The sequence below is a fragment of the Strix uralensis genome, chromosome 28 (genome assembly GCF_047716275.1).
Source record: "Strix uralensis isolate ZFMK-TIS-50842 chromosome 28, bStrUra1, whole genome shotgun sequence".
NCBI classification, from domain to species: Eukaryota; Metazoa; Chordata; class Aves; order Strigiformes; family Strigidae; genus Strix; species Strix uralensis.
Window position 1 is genome coordinate 661,727 of NC_133999.1, and position 23,435 is coordinate 685,161.

At 58.8% G+C, this 23,435-nt stretch overlaps 1 protein-coding gene across 2 annotated transcripts; it reads left to right on the plus strand.

The window, feature by feature from the left end:
* Window positions 1-3,776: 3,776 nt before the first annotated feature.
* Window positions 3,777-22,126, plus strand: SFRP1 (secreted frizzled related protein 1). 2 transcript variants are annotated; one of them, XM_074852257.1, is made up of 3 exons: window positions 3,777-4,582; window positions 10,457-10,534; window positions 19,967-22,126. In XM_074852257.1, exons 1-3 carry the CDS (start codon window positions 4,048-4,050, stop codon window positions 20,287-20,289), a joined length of 936 nt encoding a protein of 311 aa, XP_074708358.1. In that variant the 5' UTR covers window positions 3,777-4,047; the 3' UTR covers window positions 20,290-22,126. The 2 variants fall into 2 exon arrangements, with proteins under 2 accessions (XP_074708358.1, XP_074708359.1); XM_074852258.1 differs by lacking the exons at window positions 10,457-10,534; window positions 19,967-22,126 and adding an exon at window positions 4,725-5,319.
* Window positions 22,127-23,435: the final 1,309 nt, after the last annotated feature.

Here is a 23,435-nt window from a genome sequence, read left to right on the forward strand (position 1 = left end):
GCCTCTGCTGGGGCTGAGAGCGGGCTAGCGCAGCGGTGGGAAACCGGGGGAGAAATGCCAGGGCAGGCAAGGCCGTGACTCCTCCATGCCCCCGAACGCAGCAGTAAAACAATGGGCCCTGGGCAATAGCGGTTGCTGGATTGTTGCATGGGACTATTTGGGGGCTCCACTTTGCTGCTCATGCACGAAAGCCAGTCATTTGGCAAAAATCAGCTCAGTTAGCAGGCATTGTTCGTAAAGAGCCCGGGACTGAATGGGCTCAGGGCTAATATATTCTATTATCCCACGCCTGCCTGTTTCCCCGGGGTGGCATGGAGGGAACGCACATTCCAGTGCCGGGTGGCTGGGGCAGAGCATGCCATGCCATGCTGTGCTGTGCCGTGCCGTGCCATGCCATGCTGTGCTATGCCGTGCCGTGCTGTGCCGTGCCGTGCCGTGCCATGCCGTGCCGTGCCATGCTGTGCCGTGCCATGCCATGCCATGCTGTACTGTGCTGTGCTGTGCCATGCCGTGCCGTGCCATGCCATGCTGTGCTGTGCCATGCAGTGCTGTGCCATGCCATGCCATGCTGTGCTGTGCCGTGCAGTGCTGTGCCATGCCGTGCCGTGCCGTGCCGTGCCATGCCGTGCCATGCTGTGCTGTGCTGTGCCGTGCCATGCCAGCCCCACAGCACTGCCTGGTGGGCAACGCGGCTGGGGAGGCCGGGAAGGGCGGGAGGGCACTGTGGCGAGCAGCGAGCTGGGTGTCAGCAGCGCGGGGGCATGTCAGCCCCCAGCCGTCCCATCGAGGCCGAGCGCTTGCCACGGGTGGATGTGGAGGAGAGCAGTTGCCACGAGCAGAGGAAGCTGCGGTGGGGGGCAGAGCGCATGGTCCCGCAGGCTGCGGGGACGAACAATGGAGCCAGAAATAAGCACGGTTAATTGGGCTGGGCTTTTCAAAGGGTAAGAGAGGACTGGGGATGGCTGAAATTGTGCATGTTGCAAAGCATCTCATTATTCAATAAGAATATGTTAGCCCCTGTGGGAGAGGCAGCAATAAATGGCTATAAAGCAAAGTTAAATGATGACATTAGAGACTGTGCAGAGATTTAAGAAGCAGTGGGCTACATAATTATGAACGGAAATGGCTGCACAGGCTTCACTCAGAAAAGTTAATGCCCAATTTGAAAGGGGTTTTTTGGAAGAGCAGCCCTTCTTGGCCAGCTGCTATTTAAGAGGCCTTATACTGTGTATTAAGCAATTTAGTGGTCTAGACCAGAGCTATTGGATTTTTTCTTTTTTTTTTTTTCCCTTCTCTTTTTTTTTTTTAAAGAAAAAATGGTTTGCTGGGCAATTGTATTTCAGTTTACAATTCACTCTTGGATTCCCATGCAGGCGCTGCTGCTGTGAATGTGGGTATCAGATACAGAAGAGAGGGGGGCCAGCACTGACCTTCCCTGGGCTGAGTTCAAGAACGGTCCAGGCTTTCAGCGTGGGTGGATTCAGCAGCCAAGGCATGCCATCTCATAGCTTTCCTGCTCGGATCAAGGGCGCTGAACTGTGGTGGGAGCCCTTCGAGTCCAGCGACTGCTGTAGAGCGTGTCAGGGTTGCAGCAGCCCATAAGCAGTGTGAAATGCTCCCGGTGCCTGGTGGCACACTTCTCTGGAGTGACCATGACGGGACATTTAGCTTGCTCCGTGGGGTGTTTGCTGAGCAGGGGATAACCAGAATCCTGGCAGTATTTTTATCGCAGCATTACTGCTGTGTTGCCTTTGGAGAGCTCCCCAACTTTCGAACAAGAGTTTTCCAAGTCCCCATCGTGCTTGCCTACCTGCAATGTTTCTACCACCTGCTCAGCCTGGAACAGAAGGATTATAGCACTGCCAAGCGAAACACACCCGTTGCCACTCCGAACACAGAGAGGGTCTGAGACTTTCCTATGATCTTGCAATCAAAAGTGGAGGGTTACTTGCACAATTTGGTTCTGAGTGCTCCAGACGAGCAGGGGTCACATTCTGGAGCAGACTTCTACCTGAGGGTGTAACACTTGGGTGCAAATAAAGACACTTGAGAGAAATCCAGCCAAACAGCCCTCGAGCAGGTCAGCGCCCTGTTCTGTGCACCACATCACAGCACGCTGCTGGGACACTGCAGTATCTTCTACATTCTCAAAACGAGATGTTGCAGTGTTTCTAAAGTGATATTAGTAAAAGTCTAGGCTGTCAGATTTCCATTTTGCAGCTGTTTCTTGGTGCAAAGAGTGATCAGTACTTTGCTGCCATTTCCTGAGCCCGAGCAGCAGGAGAGGGCCTGTTCCATCCAATTGCCTCTTTCATTCAGCTCCTGGCACCTTATGGCCAAGACTTCTCTTGTTTACTGCTGAATTCTCCACTTCATTAGTGGTGCTAACTGGCTTCTCTCTTCTCTTGGCCCTCAGGTGAAAGTGGCTCTTTCACGCTTCCAGGCTGCAGAGCCTCTTCCATTTACCTCTCAATGAGGTGTAGTTCCTGTATTAAATAGCACAGGCTGTTCAAGCAAAAGGCAGCAGCAGTAACAGGAGGTTTGTATGAGTCCGGAGGAGGGAGCTCAGGAGAGCTCAGGAGAGATCCCTGGGAGGTGGATGCACGGGCACACGGGGGGCAGAGCCGCTCGATGGCCAGACCTCGTGGACGTGGGCACCGAGGCAGCTCGGCTGGCGCCGAGGGACACCCCGCTCTGCCCTCGGAGTGGCCATCGGACTTCGCGCCTGCGCTGGCACCCGGGTAGGTTGGTGGCCACCCCCCTCAACGTGTCCAGCTGTGGCTTCGGAGGGCAGCGAGTCTCTGCAGGCCCTGGGGCACACAGCAGCCTGCGCCTGACCGCTGCAGTGAACACGGCCGGGCCACGCCAAGTGCCTCCTGCTTGTCTCCGAGCAGGGCACGTGGCCGGGGCTGCCGGTTGCCTGGCTCGCGGTGGCCGAGCTCCCGCTCCGAGAAGCTGCCAGGAGCTCTGGGCCTGCGGCCGCTGCACTGCGTCCTGCTTTACCCGCGTCCTTCTGCAACGGGTGGTGGAGGATTGTACTGGGGAACAGGGGATGCTGCTGTTGCACAGCTTCTGCTTCCCCGGCAGGACGGCAGCCAGGTTCCCAGGTGCAATACCTCTTTAAGAAACAGACCAACTCTTTCTTTCTCCTGTTTTTTTTTTTTTGTTTGTTTTTTTGTTTTTTGTTTTTTGTTTTTTTTTTTTTTCGCAAATACCATAGTTTCTGTTGGAATTTGTCCACAGGGAAATGAGGTCTGCACGGTCCACTCCAGGTTCCCAGAAACATCTGCAACCTCGGAAAAGCTGCTCGGGAGCACCTGGGCCTCCCAGAGCTGCCCCGGCTCCGGGTGCCAGGCGGCGGCGGGCTCGGGCCGCCCACGGGGGAAACGGCCCCGCGGGGTCCGCCGCTGCCCCCGCTGGTCGCCCCCGGCACTCCCCGGGCCGGGGCCCCGCGGCCTCTCTCCCGCCCACGGCCCGTGCCGCAGGTGGCCGCCGTCGGGGGGCGATGCCCGCCCCGGGCCGCCCCCCCTTCTCCCCCCGCGGCCGCGGAGCTCCGGGCCGGTCGCGGGGCCGCGGGCGCCGTCGGGGCCCGCCCGGGCGGAGCGGGGCGGGGCGGGGTGGGGCGGGGCGGGGCGGGATTGGCTCCCGCGGCCGCTGATTGACACCCGGCGGGCGAGCGCGCGGCGGGCCTCGCCGCCCTGATTGGCTGTCGGGGACTCACAAACCCGCGGCGCGGGGCGGCGGGGCCAGACGGGGCCGAGGCGGCGGGAGCGGGGAGGGCGGCTCGACTCGGCCAGGCTCGGCTCGGCTCGGCCAGGCTCGGCCCGGCTCGGCCCGGCTCGGCTCGGTTCGGCCCGGGGTCATCCGACGGGGGGTGCTGCCAGCAGCGTGCATCGAGCGGGGGGCAGCAGGTCGGAGCCCCGGGCAGGGGCGGGGGGCCCCGCTCCGGGCGCAGCGGCGGGGCCGTCGGTGGGGCCGCGGGAAGGGTCCCCGGGGGGCGGCCGCCGGCTGCGAGCGCCCGTCGGGGAGTGGCGTCGGGTGTCGGCCATGGGCAGCGTGCGGGGGCCCCGCGGGGCCGCGCTGCGGGCGCTGGTGTCGGTGGCCGCCGGGCTGCTGGCATGCGGCGGGGCCAGCGAGTACGACTACGTCAGCTACCAGTCCGACCTGGGCCCCTACCCGGGCGGGCGCTTCTACGCCAAACCCCACCAGTGCGTGGCCATCCCCGCCGACCTGCGGCTCTGCCACAGCGTGGGCTACGACAAGATGGTGCTGCCCAACCTGCTGGACCACGAGACCATGGCCGAGGTGAAGCACCAGGCGAGCAGCTGGGTGCCGCTGCTCAACAAGAACTGCCACATGGGCACCCAGGTCTTCCTCTGCTCCCTCTTCGCCCCTGTCTGCCTGGACCGGCCAGTCTACCCGTGCCGCTGGCTCTGCGAGGCCGTGCGCGACTCCTGTGAGCCCGTCATGCAGTTTTTCGGCTTCTTCTGGCCTGAGATGCTCAAGTGTGACCAGTTCCCCCAGGACGACGTCTGCATCGCCATGACGGCCCCCAATGCCACCGAGGTCTCCAGGCCCAAAGGTAAGGTGTGACGGGCGCTGCTGCCCCACTCCCGGCGCTTTCCTCCGAGCTGACGGGGCAAGTGCTCGCCCAGGAGGGGGCACGTGGACTGGAGGGGGTATTGCAGCAGGAGGAGGCTCACCCCAACTCTGTTTCGTGGCAGCAGCCCTGCGCCAGCCTCCGAGCACCCTGCGGGCTCTCCTGTCCGAGGAGGGCAGGACGCCCTGCCAGCTCCTCGCCTCTGTCCCGGGGCAGAAGGTGCCGGGACACGGCGGGCACGTGGCCGCTCTGATCCCGCGCGGGCACCGGGGCTGGGCTCTGGCTCCCGATGGACCAGGGCTGCGACCCTCCGTCCCCAGCAGCTCCAGCCACTGCCTCCACCACCCCGGCAGCGGTTTCTCTCTCAAGCCCGGCTCCTGCACGGCTGTTCTTGGCAGCAGCAGGACGCACCATCCCCTACGGCAGAAAGCGCTGCCTGACCGGAGTGAGTAGTGACAGGAATGCTGGCGGGGTACCCTGCTCCCCGGGACGAGAGTGGGGCGGCCGGTGGCTGATCCAGCCCGGGGAGATCCAGCCCTGCCCTCTCAGGTGGGCTCTGCGCCAGCGAGGGGGCAAGAGGTTTACCAAGAAACAACCGGGGAGAGTGGTCGTGGTGCTCGTTTCCATTACGTACAGCGGGTCTGTCTGGTGCCAGACTGGCTTGTTTGTGCGAGTTGCAGTGAGTCTGGCTTGTTGCTGAAAACTTTTAAAATAAATATCCTGGCGTTGCTTCAGCATTCTGCCTCGGAGCGCTTTGAAAAGCTGGCAGGAGTGGTGTTTGTAGCGGGAGAAGGCAGAGGGCTATAAGAGTGTGATGCTTTCCTGCATCCAGAGCTTCACTGAAAGGGTCGGGCAGTCCTGATTTCAGTGGGAGATAGTGCAGGCGCTCGGGAGGGGCTCAGGGACCGGGGAGCCGCGCGTGGGGCTGAGCGATGGCTCCTGTGCCGTGTCCGGAGTCCTTCTGGAGGGAAGGTCGCCCTTCGCAGCGGCTGCTCGCATGGGGTTACCTTTACAGACAAAGGCTGTACCGGGCTGTGCTCAGCGGGGACCCCTCTCCCAGCTTGCCGGGGCTGTGCAGCGTTATCCCGCGCATCCCGGCGGGGCTGGTGCTTCAGGGAGCCCTTCGGTTCTGGGGCAGGAGGGGAGCGCGTCCTGCAGCAGAGGGGTGACGCCCTGGGGGTGTCCTCAGGAGCTGGCGTGCGGGCACGGGGAGGGAAGCGGAAGGTGGTGGGGTGAGCGGGATGGGCAGTGGCTGCGGGCAAGCAGCCTGCCTGGGATGGGCGGGGGGGGACACCTGAGCTCGACCCGCCAGAGCTGTGCCGGGAACCTTGGTTGTGTCTCGACAGTGGCATTGGAGGCAGGTGGGGTGTGAAGCGTGTGCCCAGGGTGAGGTTTGGCTGCTCTCACTCCCGGGGACCCAGTCTCTCCCCGCACGGCACCGCTGGCAGCGCAGCCACACTGGGTTCCTCGCCGTGGCTTGCGCTTACTGATGTGAGTGCTGGAGGAAGCTCTTTGTTTTCCAGGAAGGCTCTAAAATCATCTGTCCTGGGTGAACCTAGACCCTTGGTCAAGACTGCAGTCACGTTCTGTGTTGTGGGTACAAAGGTCACTTTTATTCCCCAGGGACTTGCAGCCGAGCGTGCTCCTGGGGCAGCTGGGTCTGAGCTGCCCCTTCCAAGATCCGAAACAGAGTTTGAGCTCTGCGGGTCATTTTAGAGACATTAATGACCCAAGACCCAGGAACAGTCTTATAGATGAGCAGCATCTGCTAAGTTTTCCCTTGTGTAGTTTAACAAATAACTTTCTGATCACCCTTCAGACCTGTCTCGATAGCAGCATTGGGGTGGGCCATTACCGCTTTCTCGTGGTGCTGCTGTTGCGCATCAGCACAGCATTTGGGCACCCTGCTGCCGTTCACAGGCATCTCTCAAGTGACTTTATTACAAGGAATTACACCAGCTCAGGTTTGAGTCCTTTGTGGGTCTACTGCTGTCCTGTTTGGGCTGCAGAGAGGCCTCATTTTGCACAAGCTTTAGGGTGTATGAACTTGTTCTTGGAGCGAACCATAAATCGGAGCTGGGTGAGTATTGCAAGGAAGAATTGCAGCCACTCAGATAAACCACCCTCTGCTAAATGGCTTCACAAAGTGCTTATGTCCCAAGCACTTCTAAAGGAGCAATTTGCTTGCAAGGATGTTTACAGAAAGTAAGTCTTTAAAATTGTTGTGCAAATGAGAACTCTCCTCAGCATTCAGTGGAAAAGTATAAGCAGGCATCTTCACATCCCCCATTTCAAGAGGAAAGTCTTGCACTGCTGTAGCTGAGCCCCCGCAGCTCTGGAGGTGTCCGGCTGAGCTCCCTGTGCCCATTTCACCGGGGCGCTTTCCTGTGAGGGAACGAGCAATCTTGCTAACAAACGCTTCTTCAAGGTGAGGAGGCCAGACCCCAGGTAATCTGCTGGCCTGGACCCGCTGCCCTGAGGTGTGCCCACCTGTATGTCAACGCTGGTTTGGGCAGAGGGATCTGGCGTGCTTTTTCCTACGAACACCCTTTGGTTGGTGAAGCTCGGGTGCCACGTGTGCCGCGTGCTGGGACGCTCTTGCCCCAAACAGCTTGGAGTGAACAGAGCAAACTCAAAAGTTAACTGCAACCGCTGCTGGGCTGTAAACCGGCAGGGCCAGGTCGCCTGTGCCGGTGAAGGTCCGCGGGTGGCCTGCAGCGACGGCGGGGGCTGGACCCGGTGCTTTGGCCGCTGGCGCTGCCGCCTCGTGCAGACGAGGGGTGGCCGCTGCGGTTCAGCCCTCATCCCTGTTCCCTCTGCCCGGGGCTCTGCCCTGTCCACAGTCCGTGTGCGTCTTCTGTCAGCGCCAGCTCCTGGAGCCCCTTCGGTCTCGGGCACCAGGGTGTGTTTCCTGTTGATTCAAAGAGGGTCAGAACCCAGCAGTGTCCCCCCTTTTCTCTGGGCACCAATAAGAACGAGTCCTTTCAGTATTTTTCCCCATTAACACCTCAAAATTGGAATTTGTTTCTGCCTCTCAAAGAGCTGACCTGCTGAATTCCTTTCTCCTTAAGCACGAGGTGGTAAAGTCTGCAGGCCCACAGGCTGCATCAGGGGAGTTGCAGATTAATATAGCATTACACATTCCTTCTCCTGCCCCTGGAGTAAGCTGCCTCTAAAGCCAGGCGTTAGAAAATGGTCAGCAGGGAAAAAGCGAGCTGGAAGCAGGCTAAGGTTGTTCCTGGAGTAGAGCTGTCAACTGCAGAAGATGGGCCCCGGCCAAACCGCAGCAGGCGAGGAGGCAGGCGGCTGTGCCGGTGCCGTGGAGTGTGCGGCTGCCGCTGGGCCGCTGCCTGAGGCGGGAGGACCCGAATCGTGGATGGTGGATGGGCTCCTTGTGGGCTCCTTCAGCCTGGGATCGCGCAGGATGGGGAAGGTGGGTTGGGCAGCGCCATGGAAGATGTTATGTTGGCCGTGGTGCCTCGGGAAGGGTGTCAGGGCATGCGGCTTCGGGGTAGCTGTGGCTCCAGGAAATAGCAGTTTTCCTGGGGCGCAGAGCTGGTCGGGCCCCTGGTGTTCGTGTTCCTGACCTTGGCGTGACGGGGTGACCCACGGCAGCAGGGCTGGAGGATGCTCCCCGCGTGTGGAGCTGCCTGGCGCACAGCAGGGGGGAGCGCCGGGTGCTTGCCAGGCCGCAGGGGTGCTCCCAGCCTGGGGTGACACGCTGGGGTTTAACCGGGCGCAGGGACGTGGCAGCCCGGCAGCGGGACGCCTGCTGGCTCCGGGCCCTGACCGTAGCGAGGCGGGGGTCCCTGTCATCCCGGGTGTGCCAGAGCGTTGCCAGGGGCTGCCATAGCACAGCTAAAACAAAACTTGTGTCTTCACCAGGGAACAATGAGTCTTATTTTCTATTTGGGGGAATTTTTTTTCTTTGGTTGCCTGGAAAGCTCACAGGGTAGACACAGAGGTGGCTTTCACGTTGTTTGTCTGGCCCGCGTAGGCTCGGCCAGTCTCCTAGCATGTGCTTTGGCTGTGAGGCACATCAAAGTGCTTCGCACACTGGGGTGTGCGGAGATAACCTCATGCGTGACGGGAACCCCCTCTCGTTCCTGAGGGTGGTCCCCAGCACAGCGGCTCACTCCTGGCACGGCAGCAGAGACAGGCCGCTGGGGCTGTCACCCCCCCGCCAGCATCCCCTCTCCCTCATCGTGAGCTCATTAAGTGTGCAGCCTGGATGGAAATATTCTGACTGCTGATCTTAAAAATAAAGTGTTGGGGACGTCATCATGTCCCCAAAGGCTGGCTTCTGCCTGTGTCCCTCTAAGCTAAGATGGTAGAAGTGGCAATTGCACGTTGGGGTTTTGGAAGAGGATGTTACCCAGGTGGCGGGTGGCTCTCCCAGGAGCGGAGGTACCGGGAATGGGACTGTTAAATCAGCAGTTGGGCGCCGCGATGTGCACATCGGGGCGATCGGCAGGCCAGGTGCTCTGCGTGTGTGATTAATAAAGACATGGTGCATGACCCCAGGAATTAGCATTTGGCACAGAACAGATCTGGGGGGGCGAGAGAGGAAGAACAAGCCACAGAAAACAAATGTCTTGCCTGAAACCCCGTGGGGCATCTGTGACTGAGGAGACTCGACTTTGTGGTCGGTGCGGGTCGTGGCCGTGCCTCCCTCACCAGCCGTTCTGGCTCTGGACCCCTCTTGCTGGGAGACCTCTCTGTTTTTTCTGTCCAGCAGCACTGTGGGTTTTGCTGGCCTGGCTGAGGGCTGGAAAGGGGCGAGTGCTCTGTCTGCACGCAGGAACCAGCAGATGTTTTGCTGCAGCATCGTCCCTGAGAATAACTCCCTTGTGTGGGAAAGAGCCCTCCGTTCTGCTGGACCAGGAACAGAAGCAACATCTCCCAGCTCAATAAATTCATCCGCCAGTAGCACAAATCTGCGTCTGTGCTGCTGGGTGGTCTCTGCTCCGGCTGGAGACGGGAACCTGGAAACAGATTTTTATTCTCTGGGTGAAGTGAGCTTTCGTCCCAGGACGGATCCTGATGAAATCGCCTGGGCTGGCATTTCCCAAGAGGAGGATGTCGGCCACTGCCAGTGGCTGGCAAGCAGAGCTGGCTCTCCTTGGCGGGAGCTGTGAGGCTGCCCGGCAGGCCAAAACCAAAACAGAGAAGATGTCCACTCTCGGGGTCACACTGGAGGGGCTTCTGGAGGTGGGCAGCGCACATGAGAGCTGTGTGGGTCCGCTGCCAACTGGTGCCACTCCGGGGCAGGGTGGGAGGTGAGGGACTTGCCGCGCGATGCCTGGGCGGCCTGTGGGGTGGTCCCGGCACCGCGGGGGAACCTGCGCTGAGCTGGGCCCTGCCAGTCCTGACCCCCCCTGCCTGGCTCCGGGCGGCTCCCGGGTGCGTGAGCCATCGCTGGGCACCGTCCTCCCTCCGTGCCGGGGTCTGGGCACCGCGTGCCCGCCTTGGCACGCCGCGGGAAGGGAATGTCAGCAGGCGTGGGCCATGCCCCGCGGCGAGCGGCTCCCCTCAGCTGCGTGCCTGGCCCTGAAAACCCCTCTCCTTGCCAGCACTGTCCTCCCACTCTTGGCAGCTGCCTGCCCCTGCCTGTGCCCGGCGCTGGGGCTGCTGGCAGCGGCTGGAGTGGGGCTGGCAGGAGGCTGCCCATGGCCAGTGCTGCCCGGTGAGCCGCTGGATGGCTCCTGACCCCTGCCTGGGGGCTGGCACCTGGGGCCCCGTGGCAGGGTGCCTGGGCTTGTGCCCCCCTCGAGGGCTGAGGTTTGACAGCACAGGCAGCCCGGCACCATGCTCTCTCGAGCTGGCTCCTCACCACCTCCTCTCTCCTCTTGCCAGGAACGACTGTGTGTCCCCCTTGCGACAACGAGATGAAGTCGGAGGCCATTGTGGAGCACCTGTGTGCCAGCGAGTTTGGTAAGGAGGGCTCTGGGGGCGCGGGGAGGCTTTCCCGGGGGCACAGGGCAGCGTGGCTCCTGAGTGGGCTGGATCCCGGACCACCACGTTGCCCTGCCTGCCCTGAGAGCGGGGCGGCCGGCCGTGCAGGGTGGCCTGGTCGCCCGTGGGCAGCCGTGGCCCTTCCCCGAGGCGAGTGCCTCTAGATGTCAGTGTCGGCGCGCGGAGGCGGGTGGCGGGACACGGTGGGACGGGACGGGACTGGACGTGTCCGGCTCCTGCAGCCGAGCGTGCCCAGGGGCCGGGACAGGGGGGTCCCACCATCAGCGCTCCATCGCCTGAGCATCCCCCGCCCCACCTGGCGAAACACCGTGTGGGCCAGGGCCCCCGAGCGCGGGGTCGCCCGCCGGAGCGGCGATGCTGCGGGCTGTGGGGCCCCAGCTGGAGCGGGGAACCAGGTGGTGTTGGTCTGGCGTCTGGGGATGGGGCAGAAGGGGCAGTGCCTTGCTTTGGTGAGCTCAGTGGGGTTCGTAACTTAACCCTTCTGTTCCCGTGCTCTCGTGTGCTCGCAGGAGCTATGCCTAGCGTGGACCCTTACTCTGCTTGCAGTCATAGAGGAGCAAACCAGTGTCCTCCTCCCCTCAGATTGCTTGTACTGCAGAGTTTCTTTTTAGCAAAGTTTTGCAGCTATTGTGCAGTCTCAGTGTAAAAACCCAAAGCCAGTCCTTGTCTAGCTAGGGCCGAGCAGTGAGCTTAAAAAATGCAGAGCTACTTGGAAGCAGTGTTCTGAATATATTATGACTGAGTGAGTCAGACAATCGTAGGTAAACAGCACTTCATTTTAAAAAGAAGTATCGCAGGGAAAAATATTAGCTTTCGCAGATCAAACCCCGAATTAACTGGTTTTGACATCCTTGCTGGTGTATGTAACTTCCCCGGAAGGTTATTAAAGGCATATTGAACAAGGTGTGCATTCCTGGGGGATTAGCGCTTGAATGTGCCCTGTGCCAGAGCGCACTCTGCAAACCCCAACCTGCTCTGCATGCTGGCCTGTTACCCTTCTGCTGGAAATGAATTCCCAACTCTCCTGCAGATTTGGTATGCCAGAAGTCCTAAGTTCAGAACAGGCTTTTTCTAACAGGGAAAAGCATCAACAGGAACACCCATGCAATAGTTTCCCAGGAATGTGCGTGTTTCTAGCTGGGTCGGGTAACAGATGCGCGAGTTCAGTGCGGCAGTGGGCTGGGGAGCGGGACGTGCCGAGCGCTCGGAGCGGGGTGAGCCGAGCTCCCAGCTCTGCCCCGGGCAGGCCTGAGACCAGCGGGAGCAGGAGCTGCCCCAGCCCACGGCATCCGTGGGGGGAGGCTGGAGGGACCTTCCCAGCGCGAGGGAGGGAACGAGCGGCCTCTGGGAGTGGCGCCCCTGGTTTGGGCAGGGGCTGCATGCCTGGGTTTGTGGGGATGCAGAGGCATTGCCAGCCCAGGGGCTCTGGGCTGGGGGACCCCTCTCCTGGCAGGGGGGCGGGTGGCACTAGCCGGGTGGCAGCGGCGGCCCCGCTGTCGGTGGGTGGCTGCGATACCGGTCACCTCCCTGGAGGCGCGAGGAGCAAGCCGAGGTGGTGTCCCGCTGGTGGGCGAGCGCTGGGAAGGGAAATGCAAGTTTAACCGCATGCTTGTCATCAGCCTCTGCCGCTAAATATCCTCCCCGTGCTCTGGGATGGTTACACAACGGGGAGCAGAGGCCAAACCAGAAGTATTCACAGCCTCGGCAGAGCAGCTTCAGACATTGACTTGCCCACAGAGTAAGTTGGTTATTGGGAAATTTTGTGGTGACAGCATCCAGAAGATGGAAATATTTCTTGGCAGGCAGCTCCCCGGGTAGGGCTGCGGCGAGTGGCCAGGCAGAGCGTCACTGTGCACTGTGAGCAGCGGAGCAGCAAGGAGAGACGACCTCAGCCCCTGTGCCTGCCCCGGTCTGTCCAAAACAGCTGTGAAGGTTTTCACAGAAGCCTGTGGTTGGGGGTGGTGGGGACGGGTCCCTGTTACCAGGCCGGCCGTGCTGGGTCCCAGCATGGAGAGAGATGTGGGAGCCGGCCCTGCAGGCTTGGCTCTCCGGGAGGAGCTCCGCTCTGCCTGAGGGGCCGAGGGCGGCCCTCCCCGCCGTGTCGGGGGGCTTGGAGGTGTCACCGAGTGCCCTACGCCCACGTCCAGGTGACAGCAGCTCACACAAACACACGCGGCTGGATTTGAACCTGCTCGTGTGAGCCCTTGGGGTCGCTTTAGCCGTCATGTCAGGTATCGCCATGGGTGTCAGTGCACCTGCCTGACTTGCGGATCAGCACAACTCTAACATGTAACTTTATTTTTTAAACATGTCAGAACTCTTGCTGATGATGAGGTTGCTCCTCCTTCCCACTCCTGTTTTCTCTTTCTGTCTCGAAAAGAGGTTTTTCATTTGAAAAGAAGATGACCTCCCTACTGTAGAGAAGTCCAAAGGCAGCTGAGCAGGACACAGCTGGTGTCTGCTGTGTGTGAACCATCACTCTGTCTTCACAAGGGAAAGCTGGTCGTGTCTTGGATATGCTTTTGTTCCTCTGCTTCTCCCTGTCACCAGACTCGGTCGCAGTGGGGAGCTCACTTGCTTGCGTTTTTTACAGCTGCATTTGGTGTTTTCTTCCTCTGGTGACTGGTGCATGAGCGCTGCCTCCAGATGTGCCCGTCTGTGGCCAGCCAGGGAGCCAGAGCAAGGGGAGGGATGCGGGGCAGGGTGCTCCTGGGGACGTCCCGGCTGCGGAGAGCAGCCAGCGGAGGAGGCATCAGCTTCAGGAAGTTTTCTCAAAGCACAGTGCATGGCCCTTGGATCTTTGTTTAGTCTTGGGGTGTTACTGTCAGGGAGTGATTTCTCAAGGAGAGCTGTTCATCTGGCACTAAAATAAACTCCCAGCCCTTCAGAGTGAGACTTCTCATGCGCATCCACCAAGGTAAACACTGGCAGCTGACAGGTTGCAGGTCCTCATCAAAGCCAGACATGTACAATAAATGTTTAAACTAAGGTGTGCTGCATGGGGCAGCCGTTGGCGGGTCCTGCACTGGTTCCTGCAGTAACGTTACAGTGGGTTTCACTTACACCCCAGTGACTCGTCACAGACAAGATGTGAGGAGCACTTTGCCCACCGCTGATGCGCAGCTGTGCCAGGGTGGGAGGTGGCTGTGTAACAGCCCTGGGAGCAATGTCGGTCTCAAGGACAGTGAAAGAAGAGAGCTGCCTCCAGCTGTGAACACACTGTAAAGAAAAAAGACTTTCTTCCTGGCCCAGGGGAGGGCCTTGGACAAGACACTGGGGCTCAGGGGGTGCCAGGGTCCCGCCAGCCTCGTGGGCCAGCAGGACCTGGGTTTGCCCTGGTTCAGGCAGTGGTGAGTGTGGGCTCCTGGGTGCTGGCCCGGGGCAGCTCCCCTCCCCGCTGGGCCACGGCAGCTCCTCTGAGAGCGGGATGGTGCTGGGCTGGCAGCATGTCCTGCTGCCCACCCGGCCCTGGCTGGGCTCGCCGTGCCATGGCCGCACGCTGGGAGCCGTCTGCCCACTCCCGCGTCCCGGGCGGAGCCGTCGGCACTGCCTGTGGGCAGAGGGGACCTGGGCTGGCACTGCCGGAGGCACGTGGAGATGAGCTCCTCCTTTCTTTATCTCGGCAGCGTGCGGGAGCTGCCTCCTCTTTCCTCCACCCCAGCTCTCTCCTTGGAAGCGCCAGCACCAGGAAAGGGGGAACGTCTTTGACCCACCACCTCTGCGTGCGGCTCCCAGCACGGCGCCTGGTGTGGTGCTTGGTTACTGGCCGCGGCAGCGTCCACTGTCCCCGCGGGACGCAGCGGGTCCGGTGGCACCTCGAGTGCCGCCCCGTGCCTCCCGGCTGCCAAGGCTGGGAACAGGCCGCAGAGGCAGCGCCTGTGGCTCGGAGCGGGGGGTCAGCGAGTGGTGTGGGGACCCTCGCCGTGTGCGTGGGCCAACTGCCATCAGATTCTGGTGCAGCTCCGGCGTGCTGGGAGCAGCGATGGGTGCGAGATAAGCGTGAGATCTCCCTCCTGTGCCCCGCAGCCGCCTCCCCCAGCCTCCCTGGGCTGCAGCCAGCATTTGTTTCTTACTCCTCGTGCAGGCTGGGCTGGTCCTGGAGTTCATTCCTCTCTCTGTTTCTCTTGGTGATTTTATTTATTGTTTCTGCCCTTTCTCTGGGGTCTGGGGGGATCCTGCTGAACAGGCTCTCGCTGCACTGGAGACTGCAGTACAATCAATACACGCTGTTTATTTTTCCCCATGACTGACAGCTCCTTGCCTTCAGCCTTCTCCTGTTACAGCCCTAATGTGTCTTCTGGCAGGTTTCCTCCTTCTGAGTGATTTCTCAAGGAAGGAGCACTGAGGCTGAAGGAACAGCAGAGCTTTCCCTTCTCTCACGTTCCCTTCCCTGCCCCTGAGGTGCTGGTGTGGGGCCCCTGCCCGTGCAGGCAGGAGAACAGCGGAGATGGTGTCCCAGTCCCAGGCTCCGGGTTGGAGGTGCCTGCAGGGCATGGTCACGGTGGGTGTGTGGTGGTGGACGCTGAGCAGGGTGCAGGGGCTCGTGTGTCTCAGGCTGTGGCCGCCCCTGGTACAGCGCAGCCCTCAGGGACACGGGGAGGGTACCCGAGCCCCGGTGCTGGTATCGGGGAAGGAGGATGCTTGGCTCTTGGGCAGCGCTAACGTGGTGCTCCCAGTTTGCCTGGGAGACTGGGGTTTCCCCTTTCCCCACGCTGGGGTAGGACTGGAAAGCTGGACATCGATAAGAATTGTTTCAAGTGATGAAACACGAGTTGTGCTTTGTCAGGCTGGACCCCAACCAGCTCTGCAGGGCCTTTGCTGTTCTTGGAGCTGCTGCTGCCAAGAGCAACTTCACTGTGAGTGAGCAAACGCCTCCATACACCCTGTTTCATATTAGTAGAAATAGAAAAAGATGTTTTTGTATGTCCAGCGCTCCCTGCTCTCTCTGCATTAGAGATTGCAGAGCTATGCTACCATCTGATACAAGCCGTTTGTGTAATTCATGGCTTGGTCTAATGGGGGTGCATCACCCCGGGCCGGGGTCTGACCCTCTGCTCATGGGAGCTGCGACGGGTGGTGGGGCAGCTGCACGTCCGGAGCCGCCGCTGCCCCTCTTGTGGGTCCTCCCTGGGCATCCCGGCGTTGGAGCAATGCGGAGGGAAGCGCAAGGCAGCTTGGGGCCGCAGGAGAGGAGGATGCTGGGGGGGGTGAGGCTGCCCGTGCTGACCTTCTCTTCCCCACTCTGGAGGTCGCTGGCAGCGTGGTCCTGTGGGGTGACACCTTGGGAGAAGGCAGGGCTGGTTGGTGCTGCGGTGTCGCGTCAGGAGAATGATGCTGGGGAGGAGCTGGCTGTAGCTGCCGGCTGGTGCGTGCAGGCCCTTTGCAGTAGTCTGGGCGCAGCTGTGTCTGATTCTCGTGCTGGCAGCTCGCTGTGGCGCTGGGCAGGTCTGGGGAGAGGCTCCGTGCCAGTGCTGGGCTCTCGGCGCTGGCTCTCCCGGCCATGGCAAAGCGCTGGTGAGTGGCTCGTGCCTGGGCAGACATCAGCTTCTCAATGCTGGGGCTGAGCAAGAGCAAGTGCGGGTTTAGCGCCCCGGGATGATTCCTGCTGTTGTAAACACAACATGGCTGAGAGCTGCTGCGTCCCAAATTAAATCCTGAAATCTGCCTTTGTTGTGTTTTGTTTTTTCCCTCCCAGCCTGAGTAATGCTTTCACTTCTGTGTTTTCTGGGAAGAGCCTTTGAAGTGGGTGGCTGGACGCTGGCTGGTGCGAGAGGTCTCCTGCTGTGACTCGCCTGTGAGCAGACGCACCGGCAGCACTCACAGGGAGGATGTTTTGGGACCACGCATGGCATGAAAGTAAAACCTCTCCCTGTGCTGTGCAGGAGTCCCCTGTACCCCGAGCACCCTCAGCCACGCGGCCCTGGGGCGCGCTTGCTGTCGGAGGGGAGGGGAGAGGAGAGCCTCCCGCTTGGCCGGTCCCGCACGGCGGCAAGGGACATCCCTGTCCCCGTCCCTGTGGGCAAGGATGTCCCCGAGGGGTGTGTGGCATCCCTGGGGAGGCTGCTCGCCCCCTGCCTGGCACCCAGGGGCTGCAGCCCTGGCAGCATGCTGTGCTGGATCCACACTGCGTCTCAGCAGCGATGGCGCAAGCAGAGCTGAGACAATGCCTGGCTGGAAGGGGCTGTCCTGGCTTTACGGGTGGTCCTGGCTGCAGCCGGCTGCCAGCGCTTCTGGGACGGCAGAGAACAGGGCTCCTCTGCGTCACCTCTCTTGTGGCATGGCCAGGAGCTGGCTCCTGGTCCCGTCGGTTCACAGGAAGGTTCACGATCTCTCCACAGCCCCCGAGGCGCTTGTGGCAGAGGGCACGAGGGCCTTTCCGTGTGAGCGCGTCAGGCTCACAGACACTTCGATTAACAGGAGCTCGGGTGCAAGTGGAAGGCGTTGAGCATGTTAGGTGAGGAGATGTGACTGCACTTTAACAAGGGAACATGGGTTTGCTGAGAGGTTGTGCTGGAGCGTGTGTGAACGCAGACCTGCTGCAGCGTGCGGGGTGTCGCGGGTCGGTGCTGCGGCCGATGCCGGGGCAGCCCAGGGCCGTGCTGCCGGGCTGGGGGGGCTGCCCATCCTCATGCTATGAAAAACCCTCGGGTCACTTCCTGGGGTCAGCTCCCTCCCGGCAGCGATGGCTGAAGATTTAGTGTGTGCGAGCAAGCGCGTCCTGGGGTCTTGGAGGCAATTTCATCTCTTCTCCCGCCCGGCGCTGAGACAGATTTGGTGTGGCGCGGCGGGAGCGGAAAGGCCAGGGCTCCCAGGGGGGAAGCTGTTTGCTTTGGCAGCTCAGCTGGGTCCTGGAGCCAAGACTCAATCCGTCCCGCGCGAGCCGTTCCCCCGCTGCTGGGGCGGAGGTGTCCCCGGGGCCGGAGGGATGCCAGGCCAGCTGCAGCGGCGGCGAGTCGCATGATGGTCCCCCCCTGCCAAATCCTTTGTGTTTTAGGCAAGGCACGAGCCGAGGGGCTGCCTCCCGCTGCGTGGTGGTGTGCTCCCAGCGCCGGGTGTGCGGCTGGGAACGAACGCGCCCTCGGGCTCCGCTTTTCTGATGTGCGTGGACCATGCCAGAGCTGCGCGTCTGGCCCCGCTGCTGCGAAATGTGACTTTTGTGCTGGGAGTCTCGCCTGGAAAGCAGGTCTGAGCTTAAGGAACATGGCCCAAGGAAGGGGAGCAAGGGGGGACTGGGGAGCCACTGGCAGAGGAATGACAACTGAGCAGTGGTTATAATGCCGTTTTTTTTCTCATGTGACTGCTTAGCCCACAGCAAGGCAGCCGAAACTTGGTAGTCCTTGAGCCTGCATTTCACCTGGGTAGCACTGCAGACTCCCGCTGGGGCTGATGACAAGAAGGGCATTGTTGCTGGCAAACTATTTGCACCCCGGTCAGCCTCCTCCCTCGTTGGTCCTCCTTGGCGTTATCTGATCTTGGCTCTGTGCTCTGCTTTGCACTAGCGAGCTTTGGATGAGTTTTTAGTTCACGTCCGGATTTACGGTTCACCTGGGCAGCTCCTGCGTCGCCGGCTGGCGAACAGATGAGCGGCGCTGTGCAGGGAGGGGGGCAGCTGTGAGCTCCCACGGCACAGGGGTACCAGACCCTCCTTGTCTGCCACAGACTATGGTACTTGGAGTAGAACAGCACCTCCACAAGCTGCCAGATTGTTTTCTTGCTCTAGCAACAACAATCTAAACTTGCAGCGATCACAGCAAAGCAATTTGCAAAGAAGCCATTTTGAAAAAGTCTCTTATTACTGGTGTTATAACATTCCTCCTGCACGGGCAACCACTGTGCTTAGTGCAAGAGTTCAAAGTCAGAACAGATAAAGAAATTGAGGTTCACATTGAGGGATGCTGCTGCGCCGCCCAGTTAATATCATGGAGCTTAGAACTGCCTGAAAACTACTTGCTTCATTTTCCAGATTTGTTGCAAATTGATCTGGTTCAGCGTCTTTAGCTCCTTAAAGCTTGAGTCTCTTTAGCTCCTTAAACGTCCTGAATTTGGAAAACAGATGGAATGAAAATTTCGCTTAGGTTTCCAGTCCTGGATTACTGTCTTGTACAGTAACAGTATAACACGACAGGGCTCTTGGCAAACACAGCAGGCGTTTTTGGCACGTGGGCAGATAAATACTGTTATTCCTGTTGCCAGTGTGGTGGCTGGGAGCACGAGGGTAATAGAGAGACTCTGCTGCCTTCTCAGGATTGTCATCGCGCTGTCCTGCTGCCATTCGTGTCTGGAATGGCAAGCAGAGCTGCTGTCCAGAAAGCAATGTGTGTTCGTTGCTACAAGTTCCAGCAGAGCAAAACTTCAAGGAACGATGCTGCAGGGACCCGTCTCCCTGCCAGAGCCAGAGGCTTCTGCATGCTGTCTGCTGCTCATGCTCTGCGAGTCAAATGAGAAGGGACAGCAGACAATTAATCACCTATCCAAGCACTATTTATCTGCAGCTCTGAAGTAAACTCCCAAATGATGGAAATATGTTAGTAATTTTTGGCCATATGTGCTTTTCCCCCAAAATGAGGCAGAGCCAAATGGCACAGAAGTGATACTTTAATGTACAACACATTTTCATCATTTTTCCCATGTATACTAAATTCCTCTTCATGGCTGTGGCAAAGGAACATTTTTTTTTTTTTTCATTCGGGTTGTGATTAACTCAGGAAAATGCTGAACCCAAAGAGGAGAATATTTTCCATGGAAGTTGTATCGGATTAACTCACCTTCTCCTGGGGAAGGTGCAGGCGTGTGGCTGCTCCGCCTGGCTCTGCCTCCTACGTGCGGGTCCCGTAGACGGGGCCGGGGGCTTCGCTACTCGAGGGTGAGACGTTCAGTGCTTGGAAACTTGTTCCACAGGCACTGGAGGGCCGGGAGCGACTGCAAACAAATGCTCGAGAAGCCAAGCTGCCCTTTTAAATGGCCCTTTAAAGAGCCTCTCCATGCGTCTAGAGCAGGGAAATCACCTTGTTTACTCAGTTTTGGTACCACAGAGCATGTCACCAGCTGAGCAAATCTTCTCTCAAATAAAAAGCGCCCGGCATGCTTTGCTGGGGGGAAGGGAAACACGTTGGTGTTCTACCTCGATGCTCTCCCGGGCGCAGGGGTGGCTCCGCTTCAGTCGTGAGGGATTTTGTCCACGGGCCGCATCATTGCCGGGGTGATGCCGTGGGGAGGGGACCCGGGGGACGCGGGGCGGTGGTGCGGGACGCTGGGCGCTGGCAGCTGGGCAGGGCGCTGCGGCCGTCCTGGGGCCCCCTCGCCCCCAGGCTCACTTGGCAAAGCCTTTGTGCTGGTGAAGGCTGCTCAGGAGTCATTTTGTTTTTTCCCTTCCTCTGGCTTGTTTTTCAGCCCTTAAGATGACCATAAAGGAAGTGAAGAAGGAGAACGGGGACAAGATGATCGTCCCGCGGAAGAGGAAGGCGCTGAAGCTGGGGCCCATCCGGAAGAAGAACCTGAAGAAGCTGGTGCTGTTCCTGAAGAACGGGGCTGACTGTCCCTGCCATCAGCTGGACAATCTGGGCCACTACTTCCTCATCATGGGCCGCCAGGTGAAGACCCAGTACCTGCTGACGGCCATCTACAAGTGGGACAAGAAGAACAAAGAGTTCAAGAAGTTCATGAAGAAGATGAAGTCTCCCGACTGCCCAACGTTTCCGTCCGTCTTCAAGTGATGCGGTGGGCGGCGGGAGAGCCGCCGCCTGGACCTCGCGCAGCCTGGCACGGCGGCTCCTCTGCTGTGGGGACGCTGGAGCCGAGCCCTCCTGCTCCTCCCCCACGCTCCTCAGAGCTTCCCTCGCTGACCCCAGCCCTCCCACCTCCCTGCTGCCAGCATTTGCCTGATCGCCCGGGCGCATGCGCGTGATGTGCGTGCACCAGTCGCTGAGGTCACATGCGATTGACGTCCGCAGTATCCAGAGACCTGCTGCTGTACAGATATGTGCATTCATTTAAATAGCAGCTATCAGGTAAAGAGGGCAAGCAGAGGGGTGTGAAGTTATGTCAAGAGGTTACACGCTTGCAGAAAGGACCCTTGTGACCGTGTCACCCCTGTCTTCGTGGCTGCAGGATTGCCTAAATTAATTCCTGTTTGAACCAGAGCCGGCCAATTAGAAAAACATCCCATGCTCATTATAAAAGTTAATAAACAAGTAGTGTTACAACCCATTACAACCTCTGATAAAAACCTCCTAATAGCTAATTGCCCTCACTGTAAAAAAATCCCACTGTAGTCTAAACCTGCTTAGTTTAAGCCTTAACCCTGGGGTCCTTGTGATACCTTGGTCAGCTGGATCAGGGAGCCCTCCCTTACCAGCATCTCCGGGGTGTCACTGGGATGCCGGCCCCTGCCACACCGAGCGGGCTGAGCCCCTCGAGTCCGGCCCTGTGCTGCTCCTTCTCCAGCCTGGGAGTCCCTCGCAGCCCTGCCCGGCTGGACGGCGCCACAGGGCCGGTGGCAGAGGGGGGCTGCCTCCACCCGTGCCCCGGCTGCAGCAGCGTTTGGCTGAGCGTCCCCGCCCTCGCGCCTCCCGCATCAGCACCTCATGGCAGAGTTCCCGTGCCCGCGCGGCCGGGGCGGCTCGTGCCCAGACGATTGTGTGGTTCAGTTTCAGCCACGTGCAGACACACCCCCTTGCTGACCAGCCCAGCAGCCCGGCACTCCCAGTCGGGGAAGAGCTCGCGGCCAGCTCCCCCAGCTTGTGTCACTCCCTAACTCTACCAGTGATATTTTTATAGTTTCTTCAGGCTGCTGGCAAAATTCCAGATTCCAGAAGGCCGAGGACTTGTGCCTATGGAGTGCCATGGGAAGCGTCTCTGTCTTTCCCTCTTTGCAGTCGCTGTGGGACCTATCGGTTTCTAGGTTTTTGTCTGATGTGTGGCAACTTGGCTTTGTATCATTCTGGGGTTTTTTTCCCTAATCAAAATGTCATGTTAGTATGAGGTCAAACAGTTTATGAAAGATGGAGAATATTGCATCCAAATGATTACATTTATCGACCAAGCTGAAATTCATTATTCCGTTAATTGGACAGGTTCTCTTTTCCATAGACCCATATCACTCCACATTAATTATACTATCCTGCTTCCATTCAGTATTCTCATCAATCACAATTACTCTAAGAGAATGAATATCTTGTGATCTGAGATAATCCTGTTGTATTGCAGTTAAGTGAAATAACAAATCCTCATTTTTGAGGTTTAAACCAACCCCACTCAAAGATGGTAAATTAATTATTCTTTAGCTTGGGAGTGCTGTTTATTTCCCATGTGGGGACAGAGCTGTGGACTTGATTGTAGAAGAATTCCGTGAAGAAGCCAAGCGCACGGAGGAATGATGTTTCACAGCTAACAGAGATGGATTTAGGATGTGAACTCTGTAGAAAGTCCCACTAGGTTGTCTTAGACCACCATTTGTAGTAGTGTTGTTTCTCTGATGCAAAATTAATCATTGTAGATAATGTGCTTTATCAGTGAATTAAAGAAATAAATAAACCATGGGCTTTAACATCACAGACTGATGAGGTGAAATGATGGGGAAGGCTGACAAATCCAGACACAGGTCGTGGCCCAGAGCGGGGCCGCGCTGAGCTGAACGACTGGTTATCTTGGAGCACCCGCAGCACCCGGCGGGGCCCAGCAGGGACTGGGGCAGGGACCCGCCGCCCCCACCGCCTTCCTTCCTCTGCCGAGCAGCGAAGAGGAAGAGGAGTTGGTTGTGCAGGGGAGAGATGCTTCATCCTTTAATGGGGCTGCGGTTTCGGTGCTGCCACCCAGGTGGGTGTCCTGTTGGCCACCTCGAGAAGCCTGCTGAGTAACGGGCTGTTGATTTGCTATTTTAAAAATACATATTTCAGCAGGAGGCAGCAAATCAAAGAGCAAACGGGTTCGCATGTGCTTAGAGCCACTTTGGCCCTTGGGAGCCTCTTTCCACCTGGGTCCAGAGGCAGCTGAAGGACGGGGCAGTGGTACCAAGCATGCAACGATGTCCGTGAGTTTGTTCATACAGCTGGTGCTTTTTTCTGCACAAGTAGTTCAGAAAAACCAGTAGCAAGAGGGTGCCTGCGAGTGACGCGTTTTTCTCTTTGTAATGGCTCCTGCATCATCTCGGGGCTCGGCCCAGCCCGCGGGGAGCCCCTGCCTGGGGTGCTTGTGCCAGCACACCAGGAGTGACGGCCCTGGGCCGGAATGTGTGGCAGCACGACGGTGCAATCCTCCAGACTGTGTCCCCCACACCTCAGAGCTACCCGTGGGAAGGACAAATTAGCACTGTAATTACCTACGTAAAGCATAAATAATTGTATGTTACTGGTTGCTCTATCAGTTACTTCAGACGCCCCTCTGACCCTGTGTGTTTGAGGAGCTGAGCAGCCTGGCACGTTGTATTTCAGACATGGTATTTTGGACATTTCCATGTACCTGGAAAGTAATTTTACCATTCTCTTGCCAAACCCCTGTGATCTGCCAGCTGTTCCCGCGTGGATCCAGCGAGTAGATGGACCAGTCGTCCCTCCGTTTCCTCTGTGCTCTCTTGGTATGTGGAGGCTTTTGATAAAAATAACAGGACTAAAAGAAATGCATTTCATGTAACATCGTGTTGTTGGCAGTTAAGGTATCTTTACATTTTGTTTTAATATTATTTTAGATAGTTAATTTGGAGAAGTGTGACAGATGAGAGGGGACTGTTTCTACTTGGGGTTTTGAGAAAGAGAAAATGTAAAAGACCAGTGAAAATCAGCACTGTAGAGAACAGCCTTTTCCAGGCTGCGAACAAAAGCATTATGGTTACTAAAACTGTTCTGCTTTTTCTTTTGCTTAGTTC

Excerpts from the sequence above, each read along its gene's own strand:
- SFRP1 (XM_074852257.1), top strand. The coding sequence starts at position 4,048 with ATGGGCAGCGTGCGGGGGCCCCGCGGGGCCGCGCTGCGGGCGCTGGTG. Across the intron at positions 4,583-10,456 it reads CGAGGTCTCCAGGCCCAAAG|GAACGACTGTGTGTCCCCCT; the intron begins GTAAGGTGTGAC and ends TCCTCTTGCCAG. Across the intron at positions 10,535-19,966 it reads CCTGTGTGCCAGCGAGTTTG|CCCTTAAGATGACCATAAAG; the intron begins GTAAGGAGGGCT and ends CTTGTTTTTCAG.